Below are 27,667 nucleotides of genomic sequence, written 5' to 3' on the forward strand. Positions count from 1 at the left end.
AATCTTTCTGAGGGAGAAAGAGAAAGTGAGACAGAAGCATGCAAATGTGAGAATGACACCGAGAGACTGAGTGAAAGAGACAGAGACAGAGATCCAACACAGATTGCCTTCACTGACCTGCCTCATTGGATCTCTGCACCGCTCTGATGATGGGTAGCATCTAATTAAACTAGTGCTTTCAGCCTGCCTTTATTTCATTCATTATAGCACACAAGACTGAAGCCTGTCTGATTAAACTCTCCCTGCAGCTAGGTATTAGAGAAATGTCAATCCTTCACTAACTAGCCCTTCTCTCTCCCGGAGACTTAAAGATTCTAAAAAGTCTTCCCTTTTCATCCCTAAAGATGTCTCCATCCTTTAAAAAAAAAGAAAAAACTGGTCAGAAATAGGGCAAAAACGTCCTCCTTTTTTAAATCGGGGAACAGTTGTACAGTGTCTGTCAGGAAAAAGTGCAAAGGAAAGCTGCGAAAACACCTCCCTAAGAGGAAACTGAGTGCTGGAATAAATTAGTCACAGTGGGCAACACGCACACAAACGCACACATATACTTTACTAGGCCTTACCTTTGCATGCACACACACATTCACATGCACATTTTCTCATCAGTCTATTCTCCTCCTCCCACCAGCACTCTCTTTGTCTGAGTTTTAGCCGTCTTTACAAATCAGCGCTGTGTGAGGATTAAACGCTTTGCTACACAAGCCGGTTCCCCCAACATAAACCTATTATCATGGTGTTGTGTCTAAATTCTTATCCAATGTGATATTGTTTCCGGACTACTCTGTAGAGGGCTAAATGAGGTCCTTGTTTTGCCTGATAAGAACTAAGTTTCCAGATACATAGAAGTGTTTCACCAAGCAAGTGCTGACAACTATCCAAACAAAGAATTGTAAGAAAGTTGAGATCGAGAGGAAGATATATGTGCCTTGAGCGTGCATTTCTAGACAGATTTTTAACAGCAACATCTTACAAGAAATGTGGAAACACTGGGAGAAACACATTTCTGACAAAACATCACCTCTTCTTTCTCAAGTTCAATAAAAGCTGACAGTCCCGCCGCAAGAGTGATCCACACATTCTTGTTTCTTCACACTGGTTGCCCTCCTACAACCCTTTGGTACCTCTTTGTCTCTCTCAGTTGTTTACTGCTTCACACTTGACATATCCATACATCCATCCAAACAGATGAGGCCTCTTGCAGCTACACATTGAGCGAGAGGCGGAATACACCCCGGACAAGTCGACAGGAAACTGCAGAAATGCAGACATAAGGAGAAATTTAAACTCCAGTCTAGTGGGAAAGGCGCAGCCAGCAGATTCAAACTCTAAAAATAAGGGGTCCTGACCTGAAATATTTCTCAACGTAACACAGGAGCAATCTATGTGGCAATGAATATTGGGAAAACTACTCCTTCAATCTCGCCACCCGCCTGACGCATAAAGTCTCCGGGAGTCTTCTATCAGAATCTATTATGCTGTTCTTTCCAAGCCAGCACAGACACATTCATTCTCTCCTTCCACACAGCACCCTTGGGTGAAGAAGCACTTTTTCAGCCTTTACTTTCAACTTAATAACAACAATGTCTTTAGATCACTCTGAAGGTCCTCTCTGGCATAATACTGTTTGACAGCCAGGCTGTCCAGACAAATCGAAATTTGCTAAAATTTGATAACAGTGTGAAGCCTGAAGGTGATGCCGGGTGCTTTATGAGACTGTCACAGTTTGTCTTAACAAATAAACACTGATGAGGAGACAAAGACTTAAGTCTTATTAGGTAAACCACTATAACACCCTTATTGCAATTTGTGAACATCATAAAGCCATGGCCATGCTAGTGACAGGAAGATACAGTATCCACTGTGAAGAAGCTTTTAGGATGAAGGACCCTTACATAGTTTTGCAACATAAATCCGTGACCACAAAATGAGTGCCCACTCGACAAAGTATTGAGCTAAAGTGTAGCAATTCGGGGAAATGTCGAGTACATAATCCAGCCAGCCAAAGATGCCTACCTGCTTTGCGGGCCTCGAAGCAGGCTTGACCCATCTCATCCTTCAGCTCTTGGTTCTCTGTGGCGATGGCCTCCCCAACGGTGACAAAGCGTCCCACAGCCACGCTCACTGCCTGCCCCACCCTGTGTATGGCTGCCAAGGTGCGCTCTGACTTCTTTGGCTTGTCTTTATGGTTGATCAGAGTGGTGATCTGCAGAAATGTGCGGGGAAAGAAAAGGAGAAAGATGGACATGTTTATATGTAGGAAGTGACACATACTTTGCACTTCTGGATAAACTAAATTTAAGTGAACAATTATAAATTTGCAGGTAACAGCAGCAATGACTTTCTTTACTTAAAACTTTCAAATTACCACTTTATGACTAAGGGTCACTTCAAATTTGTTGTTAGGTTACAAGGTGATGATAAATATTCCAAAAGATGCCCATGACCATGTAATTATACAGTTCATTATAGGGCTGCAACTAATATTATTTTTAGAATGGGTTAATCTTTTGATTATTTTTTCTATTTATTAAGATAAATGCAACAGATCTTCACATTTGAGAAGCTGGAAACTGAATGTTTAACATTTGTTTAATAAATTACATTAATTGATCATCAAAATAGTTCTTTTGAACAGTGAACGGACTAATCATTGCAGCACCAATGTAATGATAAGTCCTTACAGAGGAAGTATCATGTCCTTTTTTCTCACCAATTATAAGTCCTGCACAGTTACAGGTACTTTATAGTTACTTTTCCATCGACCCATCTAAAATCCTGGAGGAAGATAGATGAATACACAAGTTGCATGGCTGCACAGAATCATGACTTCTTGTTCCATAGTGAAAGTATGCTGGGATTATATCCATAACAACATCTTTGATAAGGGAGCATGTTGAATCTGGAGCACACACTCCATTTGCTTATCAGCAGAGAGGAGTTTCCTGCCTGCACAGCTACAAGTGGAGATAACATTTTGGAAGACGACACATGTATAACCTGCTATGTGTGTCAGAAGGAAAGATTTGATAAAAAGAGAAGCAACAAAAAGCAGATGGGACAGGCACGCACGTCTTCTGTGACATATACAAGCTCACTGGGTACATAGAAACACACACACACACACACACACACACACACACACACACATAGAAAACTCAGGTGGGGCCTCTTAGTGGTAATTGAGGATATCAATTATGAATGGGTAGAGCCAATTATCATCAATTATTTATTGATTGCTTCCACTCTCTCCAGCTGTTATCACTGTGGGTGTGAGTGAGTGTATGTGTGTCAAACCATTTGGGTCAAGGAGCTGTGGCTGGTGATTTTAATTGGTCCACAGATGCAGGTGGTCCAAGTGGGAGATCTTTTACGTCAAAGTCTTGGTGGGTTACAGAACACAAATACGACATTTACAAATCTGAATACAGATGATAGATTTTTTTTTCACATTTACAAATCTGACACACACACAGTTTGAGATACAGTTACACAACTCTACACCCACATTTGTAAAGAGTTTTGCTACATTAATAGCTCCATACCGGTTCAGATGGCATTACCTTGTAATCAAATAAAATACAATCAGATACAATCTTTATTTAACCAGGAAAAGTTAATTAATTATAATTAACTAAGTAATCATTTTAGTTCTACATTCAGCTTAACAGTATATGCAAATACCAAAGGCAACCTTTTGTAATTTTGTAATGATTTTCTCAGTTTATCCTTTGCTGTATTAAAACATCATGAAAAATAGTAATAAAAGAAAATGGGCATCACAATATCCTGTAGCACAAGGTTACGCAATTAAATGTCTTGTTTTGTCTGACAAACCGACCAAAATCCAAAAATATTTAATTTACTATGTTAGATGGAGAAAAGCAGCTATTCTCACATTGGAGAACCTGAACCATTAAATGTTTCACATTTTGTTAAATGATTTATCAACAATATTCAAAATATTTGTTGATTTATTTTCTTTTAAATGGCTTACACTTCCACGCTCTACACCTAATGATTATTATTGCAATTTATTGATTAATCATTAAATCAGACAATGACAATGCCTTCAAATGGGGGGACTATAAACCTGCTACCAATGCCTTCTGAATCTGAATGCCACAATGCTATATTATCCTGAGTCAGACTCAGCAAACGTCTTTAGCTGCTGCCCTGTGAGACAAGACAGTCTGTCACTGAGTTTCAAAGTTCTTTAAACTGGTTTAACACTGCTTCCGTTGAGTCACAGAGTCAAGTCTCCATGCTCATTAGCACCGTGCACAGTGAATATGCTGTTGTTTACAAATACCTAAACCTGGGAATATATAAAAAATAAAAAAAGGTTGCTGCCTGGTTTGCCATAAATTCTGCACAAAACACAGAAAAACTGCATTGCCAGAATCCCTTAAACACCGAAGGTCATATCTCTATACATTATTGAAGTTCCAATGCTAATTCTGTTCAATCACAAAAACACATTTACTTTCATAATGGCACTGATCAAGGATTTCTAATAAACATACAAGCCCTGTGGTTACTTTCTATAAAACATTAAAGATGTTACATAATAACGATACTTTGTTAGGTGAGAATTACATAAGAAAAAAAGGATAGAAAGAAAAGGTTAAGACATAAGGTGGCAACAAAAAAAAACTAGAAAAAACATAAGAAAATTGATCAAGAGTGCGCCAAATAAAGAGGTGTGCTTGGTTTTCTACATCACAGAGAACTTAAAGTGCCTTGACCAAATAACACCCCCATTAGCAGGAGGCCAAGAAGGTGCTCAGAGTCATAATAAAAGACTGCAGTTGTATCACACTGTGAGCTGCACTGACTGTTCTGATGAGTAGTTGCTTAAATGGCACAAGCACATGGTTGGAATAAACTTACTGTAACCCTGCTGCTCTCTCTCTTCATCCACTGTTTCTCTTCTATAACTCCCCTCAGTCAGTATCCATCTGACAGTCACCATGATTCTCTAATATGTTAAAAGAAGTTGTAACTTGTCCATCAGTTGTTATTTTTCCTATTCATTCTCTGAAGGACTATTGTTTGTAGCAGGATCCTGACCCTGGGAGTGCTCATAAAGCACTTCTTTTGGTGTGTCACGTTATGCATCACTCCGTCTTCTTTATCTCAGTTATAGAGCTTCCCTACCTGCAAACTCAGTGTTTTTCACAGACTCATCCACACAGAGTAGGCTACTCCTTCGAAAACACCAACGCTGGCTGGACATTATGCAGCCTAACAGAGGGAATTAGGCCACTGTGACACATGATTCAAACCTACGTCATAAAGTAGGCTGTTGTTCAACGGCAGGTGGCATTCACGTTATACAACAGACCTGACAAACAATTCTGTAACAGTATATGTTTCCGATGGCTGGATCATTTGTCCCCAGCTTTTCTGTGTGTTTTATCTACAACGGAAAAGTATGTGTGCACGGTATTGTACACGTTTTTTTTATGTCCACAGGCATGTCTGAATGCAGGGAAAGGCATGATTGTTTTCCCAGAGGACTTGTACAAGCAAACGGTGACACTCATGAACACAACAGCTGGCTCTGGTCCAGAAACCAGTGTTTAAGTGGGGGAGAGGGTATAGGAGAGGAACCTGTAAGTGAGCCTGTAAGTGTGTGCATGTGTGCAAGCATACAGACACACAGTATCTCTCTAGGAGCACTCACAGAAAGAAGAGAGGAAGAGAAAGTGACAAAGAAATTGTGAGACAGACAGAGGGAAACAAAAGCGGGTCAAAAGTGACACCAAGAGAAAACCTGAGAACAGATCTTCCTGTGTGAAAAAAAAAGCTTTTTCCACACTGCAGAAGATGAGCGGAGGGTGAAGTTAGTTTAACAAGTTTAACACGGTTTGTCTGTGAAAGACAAACAGAGTGAAAAAGTCTGTGTGAATTGCAAAGAGAGACGGGGAGAGAGAGCAGAGAATAACGAGTGCCTGGGATTTCCTCCATTAGGGATTACTAGGTGGGTACATTTACTGGGCTGTGCAAACAGGAACAGAGAAGGGTGGAGAGAACATAATATTGATACAGTGCCATCGCAGAAGAGAGGCCATTGTGTTTGAGTGTGTATCAAAGGAACTTGTGTTAGTCTGATTTGTGCACAAGTGCACATTCATTCTAAATTTGTTAGTGAAACACAAGCAGGGAAGATCAAATGTTAAGTTCAGAAAAACAGTATTTCCCCTGAGTTTCATCCTACAAAAGAAATCAAACTCCTCCACCATTGTTCAAAAACTGTCCCTAAATGGTTACATTGTTATTTAAATCAGTTAAGTATCCGATGAACAAATAATTAAACAAGACAGCAGATGACCAGTCATTCAATGCCAACCTTCGGCACTTAACAGATTTTGAAACTCTATATTCTATGGACACATTTCGATCGACACCAGAAAAAGTTTTGAGGTCCTTATAGACAGCTGCTCAATCATTAAAGTTTCCTTCGGGCCAAAGATTAGAACTGTACTGTACAATTCGCCGCAGTCTACTCAGTTTACTTAAAATCTCTCCTCCTCAGTTCATCCTTCATCTCTCCGTTTCACGCACACCCCTTTGCCATACCATGCTGCTGTGCTCTGCAGCACTCCAGCAGTGTTTGAATGTCAATGAGCACTACCAACAAAGCAGCATCCGGCCCAAAGCCTCCCAAAAACCCCCAGAGGATTTACACGATATGAAATCTGTGAAATAAGCACAAATGTTGCTTTAGATGCAAAGTTAGACCTCCGACAGATTTGTTTATTGACAGGGCTAACCGAACACTTCCATGACCTAAAAAACTTAGCTCCCTGCAGGTTTGGTTGTGTCCCCGGAGATATAATGGCTTGGATACATACGGGTTTGCTGTGGAGAAAAAAGGAATGTAATCGTTCCTGATTTGGGGAGAAAACATTACATATCTCAGGACCTAAATGAAAAGTGTGAACCCTGCTCCCGCTCCAACCAAGCAGTCCAAGTCTCTCCTTCACTCCCACATTAAAACAGCGGAGGCTGTCCATCCCCTTCTTGTTACTTTCTCCCCTGGAACACAACCAGTCAATTCCCAGTCATCCACCCCTCATCTCTTTGTTGTCCATAATTAGGAGGACAATTATAAGGCCATAAAAGTGACATCAACAGCTTACTCTGAGCAACACAATACATGAACAGAGCCCACCCATTGGTTAGCAGGAAATCTAAACTAACACCTCAAGGACACAGTGACCGACTATAAATCAGAGGGTAACAAAAGCTGGAAACATTTGTGGCTGCCTCCCATGGCTACTGACGGAGTTTCATTGAATGGCTTCGCTGGGAGAAAGTTTGGCGTTATCAGAGTTATTCTTTCTCCCTGCATGTTTTCTCTCTCTGTTCTGATTCTTGGATTGTGCAGTTGTATAAGTGTGTGGATAAATGGGTGCGTTTGTGGAAGCAAAACAGATCAATTCAAAGTCTCTTTTCCAGTGGCAAATTTGCGTCGCTTTTGTCATTTAATAACTGCAAGAAATCCTTCGCAAACAAAGGCAGCAAGATAAAAGTGAGTGCGAACAAGCTCATCCTGGAGGCCTGACGGGGCTTTTATTAAACACACATTGTAGCCATTCATCATAATAATTGCTTGCTTGGCAAGTGTTATACTGGCCTGCTTATTTGTCTAATTTATATCTCTGATTTCTTTAAACGTCAGCCTGCTGACAAGAGTAACTACCCCAAAATAACTTTTTTTTTGTCCAGAGCAAAAAGACTGAATGTAAAGTTTAGATTAGAAACTGAATCCTAGCAAGAGGAAGTTACATCACATTCAGCCATTAACAGTCAAACTAAAGGATTTCCACATGTGTGAATGTGTGGGGTGTAACTTCAAAGGATAAACATTATCAATCTATCTATAGTTCTTTTTTGTCTACTTAAGCGTGTGTGTGTGTGTGTGTGTGTGTAGATACAAGTATTCACTTTCCTGCAGTACTGCTGTGTATATGTAGGAAATAATTGGACAGTATTTTGAGCGAAGAGAAGGAAACGAGGAGGACAGAAACAAAAACAGAGGTTTAACGTCTTGGTTGTGTTTACTTTCTGATCAGACCAAACTGTTGCATTATTTTGTCTTAGTGAGTTTTCATGTTTGTCCTTGTTAATATGCCACAGAATTTCTCCATTTGTGGGAACTTTGGAAGCTTCCTGTTTCTGTACACCTCAGATGTCGCTCTCATTACACAAACTCTGCAGTATATGGATCATTTTGATAAAATAAACAGGAAAAAGAATACTTCCAGGTCTCATTTTGGCCCATTAGAGCACAAAGAGATCATTGTTGCAGGGAGAACTGCACCCGAAAGGAGTGTTTGTCCTATCCATGTGGATTTGTCCTAGAGGTTTCCAGACTTTTTTTTTTTGTCTTCCACCCAATCTGAACTGCGAGTTTCTGTTCAGTCTTTATTGATGTAAGGAGAGACGTGGCTGGCTGTTCGCTGGGGACTGCGAGAGAGAGAGAGAGAAAAAAACATAAGAGGAAAGCGATGAAAGTCGTACTGAACATGCACTTTAATGGGTGAGCAAATTCCTTCCAAATTGGCCGCAAGCAGACGGGAGTTCGATGCTGCGCTGGACGACAGCCAGACTGGAGAAGCGATACGAAGAGATGAAAAGAGAGACAAGGGAGTTAGGAGAAGAGCGGATACAGATACATGGAAGGGAGCGAGAGAATAAAGTGGGAGGACATGTCACATCTACACCATGTCTTGTTTCTTCCTCACTGTATATCTAGCACCATTCAAATCTTTTTTAAAAGTCCCTCCCTTGAGACTTCAGCAGTCTCTGTCTTTTTCTCCCCACCTTCATCCATCTCTCCTCTAGAAGTGCTTCAAGTCTGTCCCCGGAGGCCGGCTGCTGCGGTACAGTGCAGTGTGATACAGTACAGTAGCAGCTTGTGATGTTTAAGCTGCATCCTTTGGGGTATACTCTAAGAACGTGTGCGCCAAACAGCAGAAATAAGAATATCTAGAACTACTGCACCATCCCACTCTTACTCAGAAAACACATGCCATTCATTCTCCAATTAAAATTAGTTCTAGGCCACTAATGTCAAGTGCACAATGCACACATTGACGGCAATTAGACAATCTGGTCCCAACGAATACGGGCAGTTTTCTGGACACAAAGTTGTACACCAGTTGGTCATTACTGCACAAAAACATTAGTAAAACATAGCGGGCCAGCAGCCAATTTATACCCATATTCTGTAACAATGAGTCATGCCCTCATCTAGCAAATGTAAGCTGCACTGATTTTACGCTCTTTCAGCTGCCTACAGACACAATGGAAAGAGTTACAGAGTCAGCTAATGGGAGCAGAATGCAACTTCGACTGGTGTACCTTGTTAAATTAGAACCACAAGGCAGCAGTTCAATTTAGCATAAAAGCTGAGTTGAACCACATCCATATGTAGTCTTGACTGGTCATGCATTCTTTGGGAATAAGATTGCATATGCAGAGCTATTTTTCATTTGGTACCCCCACACACACTCACACACACTCACACACACTCACACACACAGATACCTGCAGAGGCATGCACAAACCATGAGCCTGTTTGAGCTGAAGAGTTAGGGTACATTCTAATCTTTATACAGTTTCTAAAAACCTATAATAGAAAGAAGCAGAAACTCAAGATTGATGTTGCTTAAGAAAGTAAAGAACCCCAAGAATCAAACCGGACACATCCCAATTACAATCTTGCAGTTATTTAAGTAATATGTGGTTATTTTCTCACGTGAATTCACACATGCACAGGGAGGCTATCTGGATGCATACTTATGAAGAGAGTAAACAATTTTTAATTAACTAGTCAGTGTATGTGAGGGAAAGAAGATAGAGAGACAGAGGATTAGAAAGTGAAAGAGAAAGTATGTCTTATCAGGACAGGCAGACTATGCTTGTTGTAATGAACCTGTGGAGGTCACACAGAAAGCACCAGCATCCTGCTCCTCTAAATCTTTTCCTGAGAGAAACTGACCTCAGATCAGTCTGATTTGGCAGGCCAATATAGGCTCTACAAACCAGTGATAGCAGCCTGACGTTATAAGGCTGCATCCAACTAGTGAGGCCCACTTCTTCTCTCTACCTTTTCCTCATGCACACACGCACACACACACACACACAAATCACACACACCTATCTAACTGAAGCACCAAACCCAGAGATAAAGATAGAGAGTGCAGTGATTTGGCAGTAGTAGCCGTGGCCCTTTAGGGTGATTGAACACAGATGGTTTTACCCAGCAAGACAGATGATTCCAGAGAATAGACCACTGTGTGCCTGTAAGACCACAAGATAACAGGGATAATACCAGCTGATTGGCAAAGAGAGAGTCAGAGGGGGGAGAAGGGCGGGTGATGGATGCGGGAAGACTACAGGGGCCAACACATGGGTAAGCTGACAGCCATGTCATGTATAGGGATTTACCCGAATCCGAACGGAAACAAATATTCGATCCATCTGAAGTTGATTATTATTATTCAACAAAAAAACAGCTCCCTGATTACCTTTGCAGTTAAAAAAGGTTGCATCACTTGAGTGAGTGAGTGATTTAATGCACCACCCGGCAGACACGCCAAGTAACACCAAACAAATGCACCCAATGTTGCATGACCAATGGGTGCAAGCTGGGTTTGGTTAAATGCTAAAGATGTGTGAGTAATTGCTATTGTTCCTGACAATTTCTGTCACATCTTAAACTCTTTGAAAACTTTGAAGAGCACAGTGGGACTGACAGGCTGAGAGGACTGATTATATTGGGACACAGAGGCTAAGCAGACTGGTTATGTGGGACAGACAGGCTGAGAGAACTGGTTTTAGTATTTTCTGAGAATGTTCAAGCTAAGAAGTTGTACCAAGGGCAGACTGTTGAGGACTTTGCAGTGCACAAGTCTCAAAGAGAGACGCTGAGACAGGTGAGTACAGCAAGTACCTAGCAACCTATCATTCTGTTGGCTAGAGGTGTGAAAAAACTGTGCAGCTCTCTTTGCTTTAATATATGTTTGTGTCTGCAGCCACTGTGAGTGTTTATATTGTTTATACCCCTTTGTGTTGTCTGCTATATATTTGATGCTGCTGATATTTTATTCTGCTGTAAAAGTGGGCTAATATTGGCTGTTTTACCCGCTGTGGTGTCCATAGTAACTTTTATGTATTGTTGGTGATTTGTGTTCAATTGTCTGAGTAGGAAGGCCGTTGTATATCTATAATTGATAATCAATGGTGTACACCGGCTGCAAAATCTGTCTATACAAATGGGATTTATTGTTGGTTTGGGCTCGTGGTGTAATGTTAGTCATAGAGTTCTTGGATTGACATTTAATATAAACAGACACACAGACACAGACACAGATACACACACACAACAATGTAATTATATATATGCCTATATTAAATTAATTTGATGTTTTGAAGGCACAGCAATTGAAATGTCAATGTATGGCAAGCAGCCCTATGTGTTTATGTCTCTTTGAGACTTATTATTGCATTTTAACTGCAATTGCAGGAGAACACTGCTTTTCTAGTTTTTTTAGTAGATTTCTCTTCTTCATCATGATTATTACAACATTAGTTTGATATAAACACACTTTATGCTTTCTACATTCAAAAACTAGCTTGGGAACATATTGGAGTATTAACATGATCTAAACACCAAAATATGGATTAAAACGGACCTATAATGAAAGTGAATATTAGACTTCCATTTCATACCAGGTGAAGCATGACTCTGAATGAATGTTGCTCCAAATTGGAGATATATGAACTTCATCATAATCATACTATGTTCTATGCTATGGCATATATGTTCTTGTTGTTTCTACAGCTTAATTCTGCTTCCTCAAGTGACAAAAATTAAATCACTTATATGGACTCCATAAATTATATTGAATTATTGCTCATGGTATTGAATCATTCACATTGCTTGTGGAGGAATTTTGCTAGTTATTAAAGATTTGTCATTTCAAGTAAAGCATTACTCTGTCTTTAGGACAGTAAGTCATCCTATTTGAAGAAGTGTTAGTAGTTGTTAAGTGGAACTAAAAATATGTTATTACTCGAGTATATTTGATGGGGTTTTTTTTTGCTTTTCATTGCCATGTTTTCATGTTTCCAAGTTGCTCCCATCTGGCAAGCATGTAATGCAATGAGCCAGTTTTCACTTTCGCGGACAGACACCGTAAACACAGTGGGTGAAAAAGCGGATGACATGTGACAAAGGTTACAGATCAGGAGGCGAGCACATGACATGAGCCTTAGCCCACTCAGCTCATGTATGCCAACAGACATGCAGCCAGTGCAACAGACATGCGGGCGGACATTGATGGAGGGAGACACTGAGAAGTGAGGGTGTACAGAGGCTTGGGGATACAAAGACGAGGGCTGACGGACAGTTAAGACAACCTCAACGGGCCGGCAGTTGAATGAGCTGGATCTTTATCAGATTGTACCCCATTGGAGTTGTATGGGAAAAGGGCACTGTTTGGCCTTCAAGCTTTGGCTCAGCAATCACAGCTGACATTTGAATATGTGGACAGGCAGATTGAATCCACAGCAAACATCAGCAAGAAGGTTATAGCTGATGAATAATAACTAGCTGTGTCCCAGTGCGTATAACCAAATACTCAAGAAGGACAATGACCAACAATATCACGTCTCTTTAAGTGACTCTGAATGACGCACAGATGCACTGTTGAGACCTTTTATTCAGGAACTGAAGGAAATTACAGTAGGAAATAGTCAATACAAATACACATTTACTTTGGTGCTGCTTACAGCTGGGTAGCGTTTGAAATTTTTTGATATTAGTGCCAATACAATACTTTTAGGTACCCATTATTGAGAAAGAAAAAAAGATCTTTTTGTATTCTACAAAAGAAAGCAATCTCTTGTCTAAACACAAGCAGCAACACAAGAACATTTCCAACATTAAATAGACTAAAGTGATTTTTTTTTTTAAATTCATTAAAACATTATCTGATGAAAGAGTAAGTAAAACAAATTACAAATCTGTCCAGATATTAAAAAAGCCAAGTTTTGGTACTGGCTGGTTTCTAATACTTTGTGCTATAAGCAGTACTAAATGAATATTGAGTGTTCAATTCAAAGCCTTAGTGTCAGTGCATGCCATTCAATTTCACACAAAAAAATAAAATAGGTTACTGCACATTACAAGCAGGTAAAATGCTAACCTTGATCTGTTTCCTTCCTCATTATGGGAAACAATTTGAAATATGTCTTCATTCTCACTGTGGCCACACATAGGCATGGCTGTCTAACTAGTATGTTAGCGGACACAGTGCTATGGTCCAGGGCCCTGTTCCAACATTATGCCAAGCCAGTACTATGAGGCAATGTATTATATAAAATGCAATTTTACTAGGCTATGTTCCACTATCTACATTATTCAGTGAATAAAACTGTTTTTGTATAAGTAAAAGTGATGTAATTACTTACATTATGCCCCTGATGTTGTAGAGACATGTTGTGTGTGTTGCATGTAAGATTGGACCCGGACATATGGAAAAGATGGTAAATATGACACTGGTTAAAACATGTTCCTTGCTCCTGTGACCACTGTGGCATGCCAAGGCTCTGATGTCTGCATAGTTGCATAGCGCTAAAGTAGAGAAAAGACAGCCACCGAAACACAGTTACACACACACACACACACACACACACACACACACACACAGCTTGCAGTCAACAGAGCACAATACCGCTTTTCATTCCTTCTTGCTCACGTAATTCTCTGGAAAGTAGGTGGGAGGGAGGGAGGGAGGGAGAGGAGACAGAGACAGACAAAGGGAAAGTCAGGGAGGGGGGGTCAACCAAGGAGAGGAGAGATGTGCCCTGAACACAACGTGACTGCTGGGTCAAACTCCCTCTGGCTGTCTCAACTGTTCACCTGCCCCTTTTCCGGTGTACCTGGGGAAGCATCTTGGAATGTACTGTGGTGGGGTCAGCATCAGATACAGAGCAGCCAGAGGCTATGGCTCACCTGAGACCTACATGCACCGAGCTTTTCATACTGTGACACTGTCTTCTCTGTGCCCTAACCATTTACTTTACCGAAGAAAAAGATGTAGACTATATATAGATTTATATCAATTTTATTTATTTTCTTCGGCAGTCATGACTAAAGCTGGGTATAAATGTTGATACTGGTGTCAACAACTAGTGTGATCTTCCCACCTAACTCTCACCAAGAAAGAGAACTAGAGTATTCCCCAAAATGTTCAGCTATGTATTTAACATATGCAACATACAAAAACTTAAGATAAACAAAATATATTCCTGGATTACGCAGGAGAGTATATAATTGAAGAGTAAGTAAAAAAACACTGACAAACCATCTGACCAGGCTTTTGAGGCAGTTTTCAGCACTCATCACTCAAATAGTATTGAGGTTCTGAACCAAGCTCTACCAATGACGCTTATTCTTAATTACTATTCTAGTACAGAAGGGAGTAAATCTATGTTCCCAGGGTCTTAGGTTCCCTTACCCCCTAACCCTAATCCTAGAACTGGGAAACATAGGACCATTTGTCATGTTCCCATTAGCCCTTGTGCCATATAAATCAGATGAACACAGGACCCTGTGAAAATAGGAATGACCCCGTAGAGAACTGTGATTTCAGCTGCTTTCACTGTACATTTTCATGGTCAAAGGAAAACATGATTTGCCAACTAAACTGTCGTATCTGTTCTCTTTGCAGTTAAATCTCTGCAGGTGACCGTGACTTTCCCATTAAAGCTGAGGTGGCATCTAACCCTTGAGTAGTCAACTGAAATGTTTGCTCCAGGCTCTTCGTATGACTCACAGCACGGCAAACGTGTCAAACACTATACTCTTTCTCTCCTGTTCCAGCTTTTGTCGCACCACGGCATAACAGCAAGTGCTGCTGCAGTGTGCATCATCATTTTTTTTGTGTAAGGAATGTAAGCTTCGTCAGATTAGCTGACTCACCAAGGAGCCCCTCAAATATAATGAAAAATGCAGATATGTTTTACTGGACAAAGCACTTAAACCAATTTAACAATGAGTATATCAATCAAAATATTTTTAATGCTGACAGTACAGACTAACTTTTCTTTATGGCTGAGCCTTTGAAACAATGTCAAAAGTAGATTTCTTTGAATGGACCATAAGTCTTACAATGCAGCAAGTCAAATGTTGGTCGTGTTACTTATATCATATTTTGAATCTGTGTTGCCTTCAGTTGCTTTTTCTGCAACAATCTGTCAATTGGCTCGGCCTGCCCACGTGTATGCAGAGAATCCAAGACAAAACAACAGAATAGGGGTAAGGTTGGCATGTGGTAGACAAAACCAATAAACTCAGCTCATATTTTCCAAGGGACCATTCACTGTCAAATAAACGACAAATATAATCCCACTTATTGCCTGGTAATACAGCTTGGCATCGATCACTGGTGCTCTGCCACGGTTCAAGTGTTCATAGCCTCTCTGAAACCTCTCCGAGACGGATTTCCAAATAGAGGGACGGAAACATGGCCAAGGGTTTCCAGATTACATATTTGTGATGGTTTCCCATGAAGAGAAGTATTTATCTCCAGGGCTTGGCAGCACACTGGCTTACCACTTGTGTGCCATAGCATGGTAGTGTTTCTACTCAGGGGGTAGAAGCTAAACGGAAAGCAGAACAGGCAGTGTGCTACCTGGTACTCCATCATGGCCGTCTGAAAATAATGGGAAATCTATCAAGTCTTAAGTGGGCCCACTGACGGTGCTGAGCAGAGAGCTCTCCACAGTCACTCTGACCTGAGCTAGTTGTAGTACGTATGACAAATCTTGACAACCTAAATCAAGTCAGTCTTCATTCAAACAAACAGTCATCTTTTATTAAAGTAAAACAGTAATTCCCATAATACAATTTTATTTTAATGCTAGGTTAGAAATGTGCACAAAAGCCGATGTTTGATATTTGAGAGGATGTATTATTCATCCGGTAAAAAAAAAAAACATATTATGAGACCCCACTGACCTGGTTTGTTACTGCACTGACAGTAACACATAATCTACAGTGTAATCAGTCAGGCTGATATGAGGTGCAGGAAGCCTAGAGGAACCAGCAGCGGCTGATAAGAGAGAATGATAAACCTGGGAGAAAAACAGACGGACAGCTGTGATGGAGAGATAGGACAGAGAGTGGCAGAGGGCATACAGTAAATAAGGAAAGAGGGTGGACAGCTAAGACAGAGGAAAACAGAAGGTACAGCTGAGAGGGGCTACAGAAGAAATAAAGCACAACGAGTCTCTGAAACTAAAAGAGAGCAGTTTCTTTACCAGCTCACTCTACAGTATCTAAAAACTTTCAGAGCTACATTGGGGATAGACAAAATGAAACAGTGTGAGTGAGAGTGACCTCTGATTCAATGGTCCTTGCTGGGGGGTAGACAAACACAACATGGCTGTGGATCAATTTTTGCTCTGTTAACCACGATCCAAGGTTAACTAAGATGGGAAGGGGAGCAGAGGGAATCGATCTCCGCTGTTTGCAGAGCACCAGACCATGACACAAACTACTGTTGTGGTTCACCGACCTTGTTTCTCTTTAAAACCCTTTACAGTTGCTGGTGGGAGAGTAGTGAATAAAAAAAGAAAACAATTAATCTAATGCCAATATTGAGTTAAACACAGCGCCACGGGGCACTCAAAGTCAAAGCCCTTTATTATTGAAAAGTTACATCTTATCAAAATACCCCCCCACTGTTACTTCAGTGCTGTGCGAAGCAGCCATTGGATGTTACAGTTGAAATCCCTGCCTATATTTCAAAAAACATTGCATCAACTACTGTTAATGAGCTATTTAAAAGGAATATTCAGACATTTTAGGAAATACACTTATGTGCTTTCTTGTGTAGAGTTAGATTAGATGGTAGATGTCACTCTCATCTAACTGCCTGTTATATATGAAGCTACAGCCAGGGGAAACTGCTAGCCTGGCTATGTCCAAATCTAACAAAACTCACTAATGAACACATTATATCTTTTAATCCAAACTAAAACTAAAAGTGTAGGTTTACAGAGGGGTTATGTTTGGACTATTTCTTAGCTAGGCAAAGTGAATTTAAGAATTCATATGAAACAAACAAGATATAACATGTTACACAAATAATTAATTAGAGTACCTGTTGATAATTTTAAAATAATTGCCAACTTCAACAACTCCAAGAACGGCTGTCTTTACCTCTGTGTACAGCTTCGGGACGGCGACTTCATGTCACGTCATGTGTTTGCGTGTTGGTATGGCGTATTGTGGTTCGAGTTTGGATACCATCTTCTTAAAACCCTCGTTTTCCACGACTCTGTACGGTCGTAGGTCCTTACATATGAAGACGGCCACAGACGCTGTTATCTTCCGTGCACGGGCAGAGTTTGGCGGCAGTTTGCAAAGGAAGGATCTGTCGAGTTGCGTCTGTTTTGAATCCACAGGTTTAGCCGCGGGTTGCTGCATCTGCATGGTGTCGGCTTAAGTGGTTGGGCAAATTATTATTATATTTGCAGTATTTTAGTACTGCCTGGCACAGCTTACACACTACCTTACTTTTGTCTATTTCCTGTGTTCCGGGTTTACACTGGAATCCAAAATGACTCCAAATGTCTGCTTTTAAAGTTGAAGGCGCTGCTTTAACACTGCTGCTACCTGTTTCGGTTGCCATGTTGTCGTGTGGTCGAGTGCAGCCTCCGTCCGTACAATGCAAATCACACAAAGGTGTTGCTCACCGCGCCCCCACTGGCCAGGGGCTTGAATCGATTCAGAGGATTTAATGAATCGATATTGAATTGGGAAAAAATATATTGCAATGCATTGATGAATCGATATTTTTACCCATCCCTACTGTTCACACTACACAACGTTCTGTCAGGAATCTTGAGTCATTGTGGTTTACTAGTACATGACTGATCAACTAAGGGGAACACAATACAAGATCTTTCACCAGAAGGAGTCTCTGACAAGTCTGTCTGGTCTCTAATCTACATTTTGTCACAAACTGAACACGAACTGACAAACGAAATGCGCTGGTGAAAGAATTCATTGGGATATGCGGGCAGCAAGAATTGTAAATAAATATTCCTGCTATGCCAAATGTGTTCTAATAGAAACTTTGTTATTGTGCAACCTCCTTACAAATCATAAGACTGGGTTCAGAGACCTAGTACAGAGACCTAGTACAGATGACAGCCCATGTCTGTTCTCATTGGCTATAGCTCACTGCACGGCTCTCTGACCAGTCCCTGACATGATCAGATATTTAGCCTGCTTGATATCTTTCTGGCATCTGTGAAGCATCTTTGAACAGTTCACACATAGCAATCCATAAAAAAACTTCCCTCTCACCCTCTTGGGGTGGTATCTGTGTCATCCTCAAGCTCGGGTCCTCTACCAGAGGCCTGGGAGTTTGACGGTTCTGCGCAGTATCTTAGCTGTTCCTAGGACTGTGCTCTTCTGGACTGAGGCTTCTGGGGGTCACTGCCCCGAGTGCTCCTACTACCACGGGGATCACGCTCGCCTTTACCTTCCACATCTGCTCCAGCTGTTCTTTCAACCCTTGGTACTTTTCAACCTTTTCTTGTTCCTTCTTTCTGATGTTGGCGTCTGCTGGTATGGCCACATCTATCACCACGGCCTTCTTCTGCTCCTTGTCTACCACCACTATGTCTGGTTGGTTGGCCAGGACCTGTTTGTCAGTCTGGAAGCTGAAGTCCCACAGCACCTTGGCCCTGTTGTTCTCAGCCACCTTCTGTGGTGCGGCCCATTGGGATTTGGGTACTTCTATTCCATGCTGGGTACAGATGTTCCTGTACACTATTCCAGCCACTTGGTTGTATCTCTCCATGCTGTGACCCGGCTAGCATCTTACACCCTGCTACTATGTGCTGGACTGTCTCAGGGGCATCTTTGCATAGTCTGCACCTTGGGTCAGATCTACTCTTGTAGATCTTGGCTTCTATGGCTCTTGTACCTAGGGCCTGTTCTTGTGCTGCCATGATCAGTGCCTGTGCTGTCTCTGAGTCCAGCCTTTTCCAGCCATTGGTAGGTCTTCTCGATATCAGCCACTTCTTCAATTTGGCGGTGGTACGTGCCATGTAGGGGCTTGTCCCTCCAGGTTGTCTGCTCCTCTTCTTCTTCTGCACTCTTATCAGGTTTCTGTTGCCTGAGATATTCACTTAGCAGTTCATCCTTTGTGGCCATTTTTCTGATGTACTCTTGGATTTTTAATGTTTCATCCTGGATAGTGGCCTTGATGCTCACTAGTCCTCGGCCTCCCTCTTTCCGCTTAGCGTACAGTCTCAGGGTGCTGGATTTGGGGTGAAACCCTCCGTGCATGGTGAGGAGCTTTCTTGTCTTGATATCTGTGGCTTCTATCTCCTCCTTTGGCCAGCTTATGATCCCAGCAGGGTACCTAATGACTGGTAGTGCGTACATGTTGATGGCTTGGATGTTGTTCCTGCCATTCAGCTGACTTTTCAGGACCTGCCATACTCTCTGGAGGTATTTGGTTGTGGTTGACTTCCTTGCGGCTTCCTCATGGTTTCCATTAGCCTGTGAGATACCAAGGTACTTGTAGCTGTCTTGGATATCACCTATGTTGCCCTCTGGTAGGTCAACCCCTTCAGTTCTGATCATCTTGCCTCTCTTTGAGACCATCCGGCCGCACTTGTCCAATCCGAATGACATCCCTGTCGTTGCTGTGGATCCTGGTGGTGTGGATCGGTGAGTCGATTTCTCACTCATTCCTGGCGTACAGCTTGATGTCATCCATGTAGAGCAGGTGGCTAATTGTTGCTCCACTTCGGAATTGGTACCCGTAACCACTTTTTGTGATGATCTGACTGAGGGGGTTCAGGCCTATGCAGAACAGCAGTGGTGATAGCGCATCTCCTTGGTATATACCGCATTTGATGTTGACTTGAGCAATTGGCTTTGAATCGGCTTCTAGGGTTGTCTTCCACATTCCCATCGAGTTCTGGATGAAGGCCCTTAGGTTCCTGTTGATCTTATACAGTTCCAGACATTCCAGTATCCACGTGTGGGGCATTGAGTCGTATGCTCTATCGACCAGTAGCTGGTGCTTGGCTCCTCTGGTGTTGCTACCAATTCCCTTCTGAGCCCCGCTCATATATTGAGCTACGTGCTTACTCATCTTAGCCGTGATGATGCCTGACAGGGCTTTTCCATGTTGTGGAGAGACAGGTTATTGGCCGGTAGTTGGATGGGATGGGTCCCTTCTGAGGGTCCTTCAGGATTAGGACCGTCCTGCCCTGGGTTAGCCACTCTGGGTGGGACCCATCCCTTAGCAGCTGGTTCATCTGTGCTGCTAGGCGTTCATGGAGTGCTGCTAGCTTCTTCAGCCAGTAGGCATGGATCATATCGGGGCCTGGTGCTGTCCAGCTCTTCATCTTTGACACTATTTTTTGGATGTCTGCCATTGAGATGGTTACTGGTCCTTGTTCTGGGAGGTTGCTGTGGTCTGCTCTTAGGTCCACTAGCCATTGGGCATCTGGGTTGTGTGATGCCTCTTTTTCCCATATGGCCTTCCAGTATTCTTCCACCTCAGCTCTTGGTGGGTCTGACCTGTTGTTATTTCCTCCCTGCCACTGAGAGTACACCTTGGCTGGTTCAGTGGAGAACAGCTTCTTTATTCTCCTGGCCTCTGCCTCCTTGGTGTATCTCTTCAACCGGGTGGCCAGTGCTGTTAGTCTCTGTTTGGCAGTTTCGAGTGCTTTAGGTATGGAGAGCTTGGTGTATTTCCTGGGTGCCCCTTTATTCACCATGTTGCCTTTCTGTAGCTCTGCTAGCTGGCTAACTTCTCTCCGTGTTGCCCTTATCTTGGCCTCTAATCGTATTCTCCATGGTGGATGCTGCCTGTTATGGTTTGAGCCCATCCCGTATCCAAACATTTCTAGGATTACTGTTAGGGATGGGGCCGATCTGATCCCGTATCGGTATCGGGACCGATACCAGCGTAATTCACGTATCGGAATTTCCCGATCCAACCTGCGCAGATTTCCGATATCCATGAGCCATGTCAGCGCTTTAACGTTGTCTGCTGAAATGATTCCACAAGTGATTCCTGCCGGCCAGTCTGCTAGCTGGCTGCAAACTGTGGAATGGAATTCCTGAACGGAGGCGCGGCTCAATGAGACACAGAGTTATGAGACACGCCTCCGCTCAGGAAATCCATTCCGCAGTTTGCAGCCAGCTAGCTGGATAGCATTGAGCAGCATTGTGGCTAGCCAACATGTCCGCTGTGTGGAAATACTTTACACTGGAAACACCGCAGAGCAAGACAGCAAAATGCAATGTTTGCAAAGCCGTAATTCAGAGACGCGAAAGCGCCCTTGCGTCGTACAACACTACAAACGCAATCAAACATTTAAGAAAGCACCACACGAAACAGCACAAGGATTTTTTAGGCGAGCTGTCAGGAATCACTTCTGGAGTCATTCCAAAAACAAGGTAAACTCCAGGCAGACAACATGAAAGCTAAAGGGATTACAGAGTGTGTGTGTGTGTGTGTGTGTGTGTGTGTGTGTGTGTGTGTGTGTGTGTGTGTGTGTGCGAGCGTGTGTTAGATGTTACAGTTATTGCACTTTTCTTATATTTCAGATAATTGACATTTTAAAACCTTGATTTATTGATACTACAAGAGCCAGTGTACTTGATTTGTGCTGTTTTATTGATAGTGTGTGTGTAAGATGTTTACACTTATTGCACTTTTCTTATACTTCAAGACTCAAATATTTGACATTTGGAGAATTTAATAAATATTGACATGACAATAAATTTGAAACCCTTACAGTTGCATATTTGTTTTCAGAATGGGATTTTTCCTGTTAAAAGGATTTCCTGTTTTTCTGACTTCCTGTTCTGACCTTATGCTTACCTCAAGTTGCCTTCTGGGACATACATGCATACATACATACATATCATACTTGCCTGTTGAGGAGTTTATTCATATTATCTCATATAAAATCAACAATAATGATAATAATAATATTAAAGAAAACAGAGCTCTGGTATCGGAATAGTATCGGTATCGGCCGTTATCCAAATTCAGGTATCGGGATCGGATCGGAAGTGAAAAAATGTGGATCGGTGCATCCCTAATTACTGTTGCTGTACTGTGTATCAGCTTATTGGTCTCAGTGATGGTTCCTGTAGGGATTGTTGATGGTTTTATATATATATATATATATATATATATATATATATATATAAATATATATATATAGTGTATGCTGATTTGCCTCTAATCCGGGGACTTCTGGTGGCAATCTCAAAAACTGTCTGGAAAATCAGGACTACAATGTAATGTGAATTCTGCATAAAGTAGCAGGTGTTGAAGGTGGGTAGCTGTTGGGTGAATTTTTGTCACGTTTGGACAGAGTTGTTTCCACCTGTTTCCAGTCTTTATGCTAAGCTAAGCAGCTTCTGGCTGTATATTTACCATACAGAGTGGTAGTGGTATCAATCTTCATCTATTTTTTTAGAAAGAAAGCAAATAAGCATATTTCCAAAAACATCAAACTACATTTTATGTAAAACTGACTTAATGTCTTCAGTGCCAATGTGAATGACATTACCTTGTAACATCTCTACAGTGGGGAACGTCAATACAACGTCTTACAAGACGCAGTAAAGTTAAAGCAACTAAAGTGTGAGAAGTAAATAGATTGCTTGATGATGTATTTAGTTCATGTTGTATACATAAATGTCATCTATACAACATTATAGCAATAAAAGCTCTCATTCTTCCAAGATAATCTTAGAGTCTGGAGTGAAAGGGGATATTTTCTGTACTTGTTCTGAGAAAAACACAAAATGGGAGGTTCTACTGTCAAATAAATAATGAATCAATAAATCAAACATGTTTCCCTAGGTGTTTCATTAGTGTAGCCCCTGCCTATATGCTGAAGATGGGCCCAACATTTTCCTACCAGCATGTGGGTGATGATAAAAGCAATGTATCGACAGCCGACAGCTACCACTGACAACATCTCTCTTTAAGGGTGTAACAAATATTTTAGAAGCCATGAACAACAAAACATGAATGTTCTTGCTTATCTCAAACAGATGTTAGATACTGTATAATGCCTAAAAAATTGCAACCCTTGAAGATAGCCACGAGCCAAATCATACTCTAGATTTTTTAACTTGGATCTAACCGTTATCATAGTGAAACTAAGACAGCCAGCCTGACAGCACAGACATCCTTGATCTAAGCAAGTTTTCGCAAAACATCCAAGACATAATATCAAAGAGATCTCTGGCCAGGCAGCAGGGCAATGCAGATGAGATCCCACCCATTTGGAAATATACACCGTATGCAGTTACAAATTTCTTCAGGCTACACTGGGCTCTTTGTTCCATGGAAGACCAGGTGATTTCGTAGAGATGTCTTTTTCATACTTTCGTCTCGGAATAAATCTTTTACAAGGATGTGGCAGTTGTTTAATTTAGCGAGGAAATGTAACAAAGGGAAGCAAAACACAGCAGAAAAAACATTAAGACATCAAATATTACATCTATATGTGAGGTCTCCAATCTCTCCATCAGATTCCGCTGCTGGCAACACTCAGGGGAATGTTTTATAACTTCCAAACAGCATGCCTCATAAGAAAGCCTTTGCCAGGATACTGAAGTCATATTTCGTTTCACTAATTGAATGACACTTGCAGCTCTGTAATAGAATATTCATATGATTGTATTAGGCAAGCGGTTACATTCCAGGAAGAGTAGAGGCAAAGAAAACAAAAACATTTGGGTGGAAGGTTTCATTTGCAGACATGGCCTGATCCTGGTGCGCATAAACAGACCGAAATTTGCAATTAATGAATAACTCAACAATCCTGAGGTACAGGGTATTCTCTATTTCGTAGAAGAGCAGACAAGCTCCACAAAGTCAACCATGAAAACAATTTTCTCCTACAAGTTGAATAATTTAGATCGGTCTCACCTTGTGAGATGTAGCACCTTCAAAAGAAAGAAAGAAGAAAATGTAAAAAAAAAAAAAAAAAAAAAAAAAAATTACATAGGCTATAACAAATTCCTCTCTTTGAAACATCTGGACCCTGCCAAAAAACACAAGGTGGCCCAGAGCACTATTCCTACTTTGTTCTTGCTATCTGACTCCAAACTTTGATTGTCCCCCTCCATGATTTCTTTGTGTTGCTGAAACATGATATGAAAGCACTTGAAAAGGGCATACTCCAGTTCCTGATGAGGCTCTATTGTATTCTTCATTCTGCTCCTCAATTATGTCAGTAAGGATCTTCTGGGGCGGCAGTAAAGACTGATGAGTACCTGTGTAAAACCCAAAGAGGCGGAACTGTAAATTGACGAAGAAGTATTTCCACATCCATCATCGCCCAACGTTATTTACATGTAACCACAAGTCCAATCCAAAACAATCACGACAATTAGAGCCTGCATCTTCACGTCATCATCATCAGCTTAGTTTGTTAAACAGTCCTCAAAAAGCATTGTCCTGAAAGTAAAATACCAGTGTTGGAGATTGCTAAACTCCAAAGAATAGTCAGTTTGGTCTCAATGTTCACACTGACACGATGCAGCAGCCATTGCTCAGACAACATTTGTCCCAGGGTCACTTTCTTGGATGCAAAATAGCATGACGACAACAGGCTGCTTCCACAATCTGGAGGTACAACCACAACAACCAAGCCATTGGCAAGTCGCCCCCCCCCAGGTTGTCTTCACACTGAGCTGTGTTTAATGACTGGGTAATTATATAAAGTCCTCAACAGGATAATCCTAACTGCTTGCCAACTCAGCCTCGAAAACATTCCATCAGTCATCATGATGGGTAATTACAAGTAATGGACAAATAATAGTGTGCAGTGAACAGTGTGTGAAAGTGGCTTAACCAGGCTCTGTGACAGCCTCCCACAGCGATAGCATGTTCTGCCGGGAAAAAAAAGAATGGCTGCAGTAGCTGCTTTGAGGACGCTGACCTAATACACCTGACACAAAGGCACTGGCTTGTTTCTGAAATAATAAGGTTTGTTTTTCTTAAATGAAGAAGCAAAGTGACAAGGAAAAATGGGCTTTGTTTCTAAATCGCCTGTTGAGGCACAAATCAAATAAAAAGAAATAATTCTTACAAGGTACTTCCAAGATTTTAGCCCTCCCAGTTTTTTAACCACTGGAAGAAAAAATATTACAGATGAAAGGCAGGAGATGGGAAGATAAGATGTCAGGTGTGCAAGAAAGTCAACATGACTGCAAACTATTCCCAGAGCAAGACAAATCCTCACCCCCAAGCTATTTCTAAGAATAAAGGTTTGACATTTGAGAAAAAAAAGGGACTTTAAAAAGTAAACAGCTACATTAATAAATCCATGAAGTGTGTCAAACCAAACATCAAAAACCTAAATGCAGGGGATAGTGGCCGAGCAGGAAGATTCATTGATGAAAGTGGTGAGCGAACGAAGTGAGGCGAAGTTCAAGCCCTTGGTGGGGAGGAAGGCACTAACTCATGCATACCAGCCAGTATAGAGTGCTCAAAGGTCTCCCCCTTTGAGACTTTGACTTTTGACCCTAGCCGTGATGCTCCTAAAAAGAATACATAGACACAATTTCAGACAGAACTCAAACGATACACATTGTAAGAGCTCGAAATATGAGCCCGGTGAAGGAATGCAGCTCCCCCCGACATCAGACTACATAATGGCCCTGTGTTGTGACACACTGGCTCGCTCACACACATTCATGGGGGGCTCAGGGAACATGCTTTCACTACATTGTTGTTATTACATATTTGAAGTTCCAGTAGAGTTCTATTTAAACCTCCAAAACCATTTATTTGAACCAGTACCAGGAGCCTTTACATAAACAATGAGTGATCCAATCTAAAGAACAAAAATAAAGTCCTGCCCACAATAAATCCTCACATAATCCCAATCATTAACTCTCCATCCAAACACAAGAAATGTCTTCATCTTCAGCAACATAAAAAGCTCCGTTTAGCCCTTCAGATAACAGACATGCTTGAACGTCCAGAACAACCGGAACATTATTTATAGAAGGCGAGTGACTTTAACTTATTTATAGGGGTTGGCATTGTGTGTAAGTACATTCATACTGGACTGTGTTTTACCGGCTGGCTGGCCCCCAGCTGTCACCCAACGGCTTCAGTCACCCAGAAACAGTGACAAGATGAGAACCCTCACCATACTGATAGGTACTAGGTGCTTTCAGGTTGTCGATCTGGAACGAGCATCACTAGGGCTGGACAACAGGACAAATACATCAGCGATAGGTGGAATCTGTGCTTGGTAGACTTTTATTTAACTGTCTTTATAATTCTGCCTCATCAGCATTCAAACCCTAAAATGTGACGTAAATAATCTCTTCAAGCAAACTGGTCTATATAAAGGGACAATCTACAGAGGATTCAATGCTCTGTCTTTTCTTCACAGTTGCTGACCTGTTATATATCCATACTGAAGCTGCCATTTGAAACAACAACTTTAAAAAAGACTGTGAAAATCTGGCTACTTTAAATATAGTTTGGTGCTGTACAGTATTTGAGAACAAAACCTATTTGTTCAGAAACACGGTACCACCTCTGTGTAATCTTATCAGTATCAAATGATTTTGTCCTATTCTTGGCACTAAGTCTTTTCACAATGTTTAAGATCCTATCTGCTTACAATTGCACTTTCAACACTGCGTCGGTTTCCAAAAACATTTCCCCTGAAGATATGTGACGGTCAGACAAAAGATGGTGAGAATACCATCATCTTGATCACTCTCAAGTATTCTATGTCAAAAAAAAAGGGACAGCCAAATCAGGCTGAGCTGGTTACACGCTGTTCCCATTACTGTTTTTCAGAATAGGCGCAGTGCTAAGGATTACGTCTCAGTTTACAGCACAGAAGGAAAAAAAAGGTAAAAGATCCTTAGAGAAGTGGTAAGGCTGAACTTTTTAGCTCTGTGCACTACCTGTAGCCACTGGCTAGGTTTTCAGTAGGCGGCAAAATTAATGAGGTGATACAGGGACACGGCACTCTCTGGAGAAACTGAGATTAAAAGTGAGAAAACAGGGGGCTAAGTGGAGAGAGATGGGGAGAAACGAAATGCAAGGCTGAAGACAGAGGAGGAAGGAGCAAGAGAGTAAGGTGTGTGTGACAGGAAAACAAAATCAGGAAATTGGGCAGAGCAACAGAGGAAGGGTGCAAAGCATACAAACAAGGTGCTATAGCTTACATACTGATACACCTTCCTCCAGCACCCAGAACTCACATCATAAAGCGAAGGATTCCAGTATGTGCTCAGTATTAGTAGTACTTCAAGTTTTACTCTTCTGGGTTTAATGGTCTCACATTGAAAGTGATACTGTTGCACAAGGTCAAAAGGGACACACTTGCCAATGCATTTTTCAGTGCAATTAATACAGTAACTGGTAATCATATCAAATCAACATTGGTCAATATTTGCAATAAAAATAGTTCCGAAATGACATGTTCTTATATTATTATTATGTTGTGGGAGTAGCTTTAAATATTTGAAATTTCTGCCTCTTCAGAATTAGAAAAGATAAGAAAACGTTTGGTATTCTGTGTTCTCCGTGTCCTTCACACT

At 41.4% G+C, this 27,667-nt stretch overlaps 1 protein-coding gene across 2 annotated transcripts in view; it reads right to left on the reverse strand.

The window, feature by feature from the left end:
- ctnnal1 (catenin (cadherin-associated protein), alpha-like 1) overlaps positions 1-27,667 on the reverse strand; it is a 53,972-nt gene that overhangs the window by 17,699 nt on the left and 8,606 nt on the right. For both annotated transcript variants that reach the window (XM_051390214.1, XM_051390213.1), the window contains exon 2: positions 2,014-2,203. In XM_051390214.1, coding sequence (XP_051246174.1) covers positions 2,014-2,203 — 190 coding nt within the window. The remainder of the gene's footprint in view (positions 1-2,013; positions 2,204-27,667) is intronic.

The sequence above is a fragment of the Dicentrarchus labrax genome, unplaced genomic scaffold, assembly GCF_905237075.1.
Source record: "Dicentrarchus labrax unplaced genomic scaffold, dlabrax2021, whole genome shotgun sequence".
Classification (NCBI taxonomy): Eukaryota; Metazoa; Chordata; class Actinopteri; family Moronidae; genus Dicentrarchus; species Dicentrarchus labrax.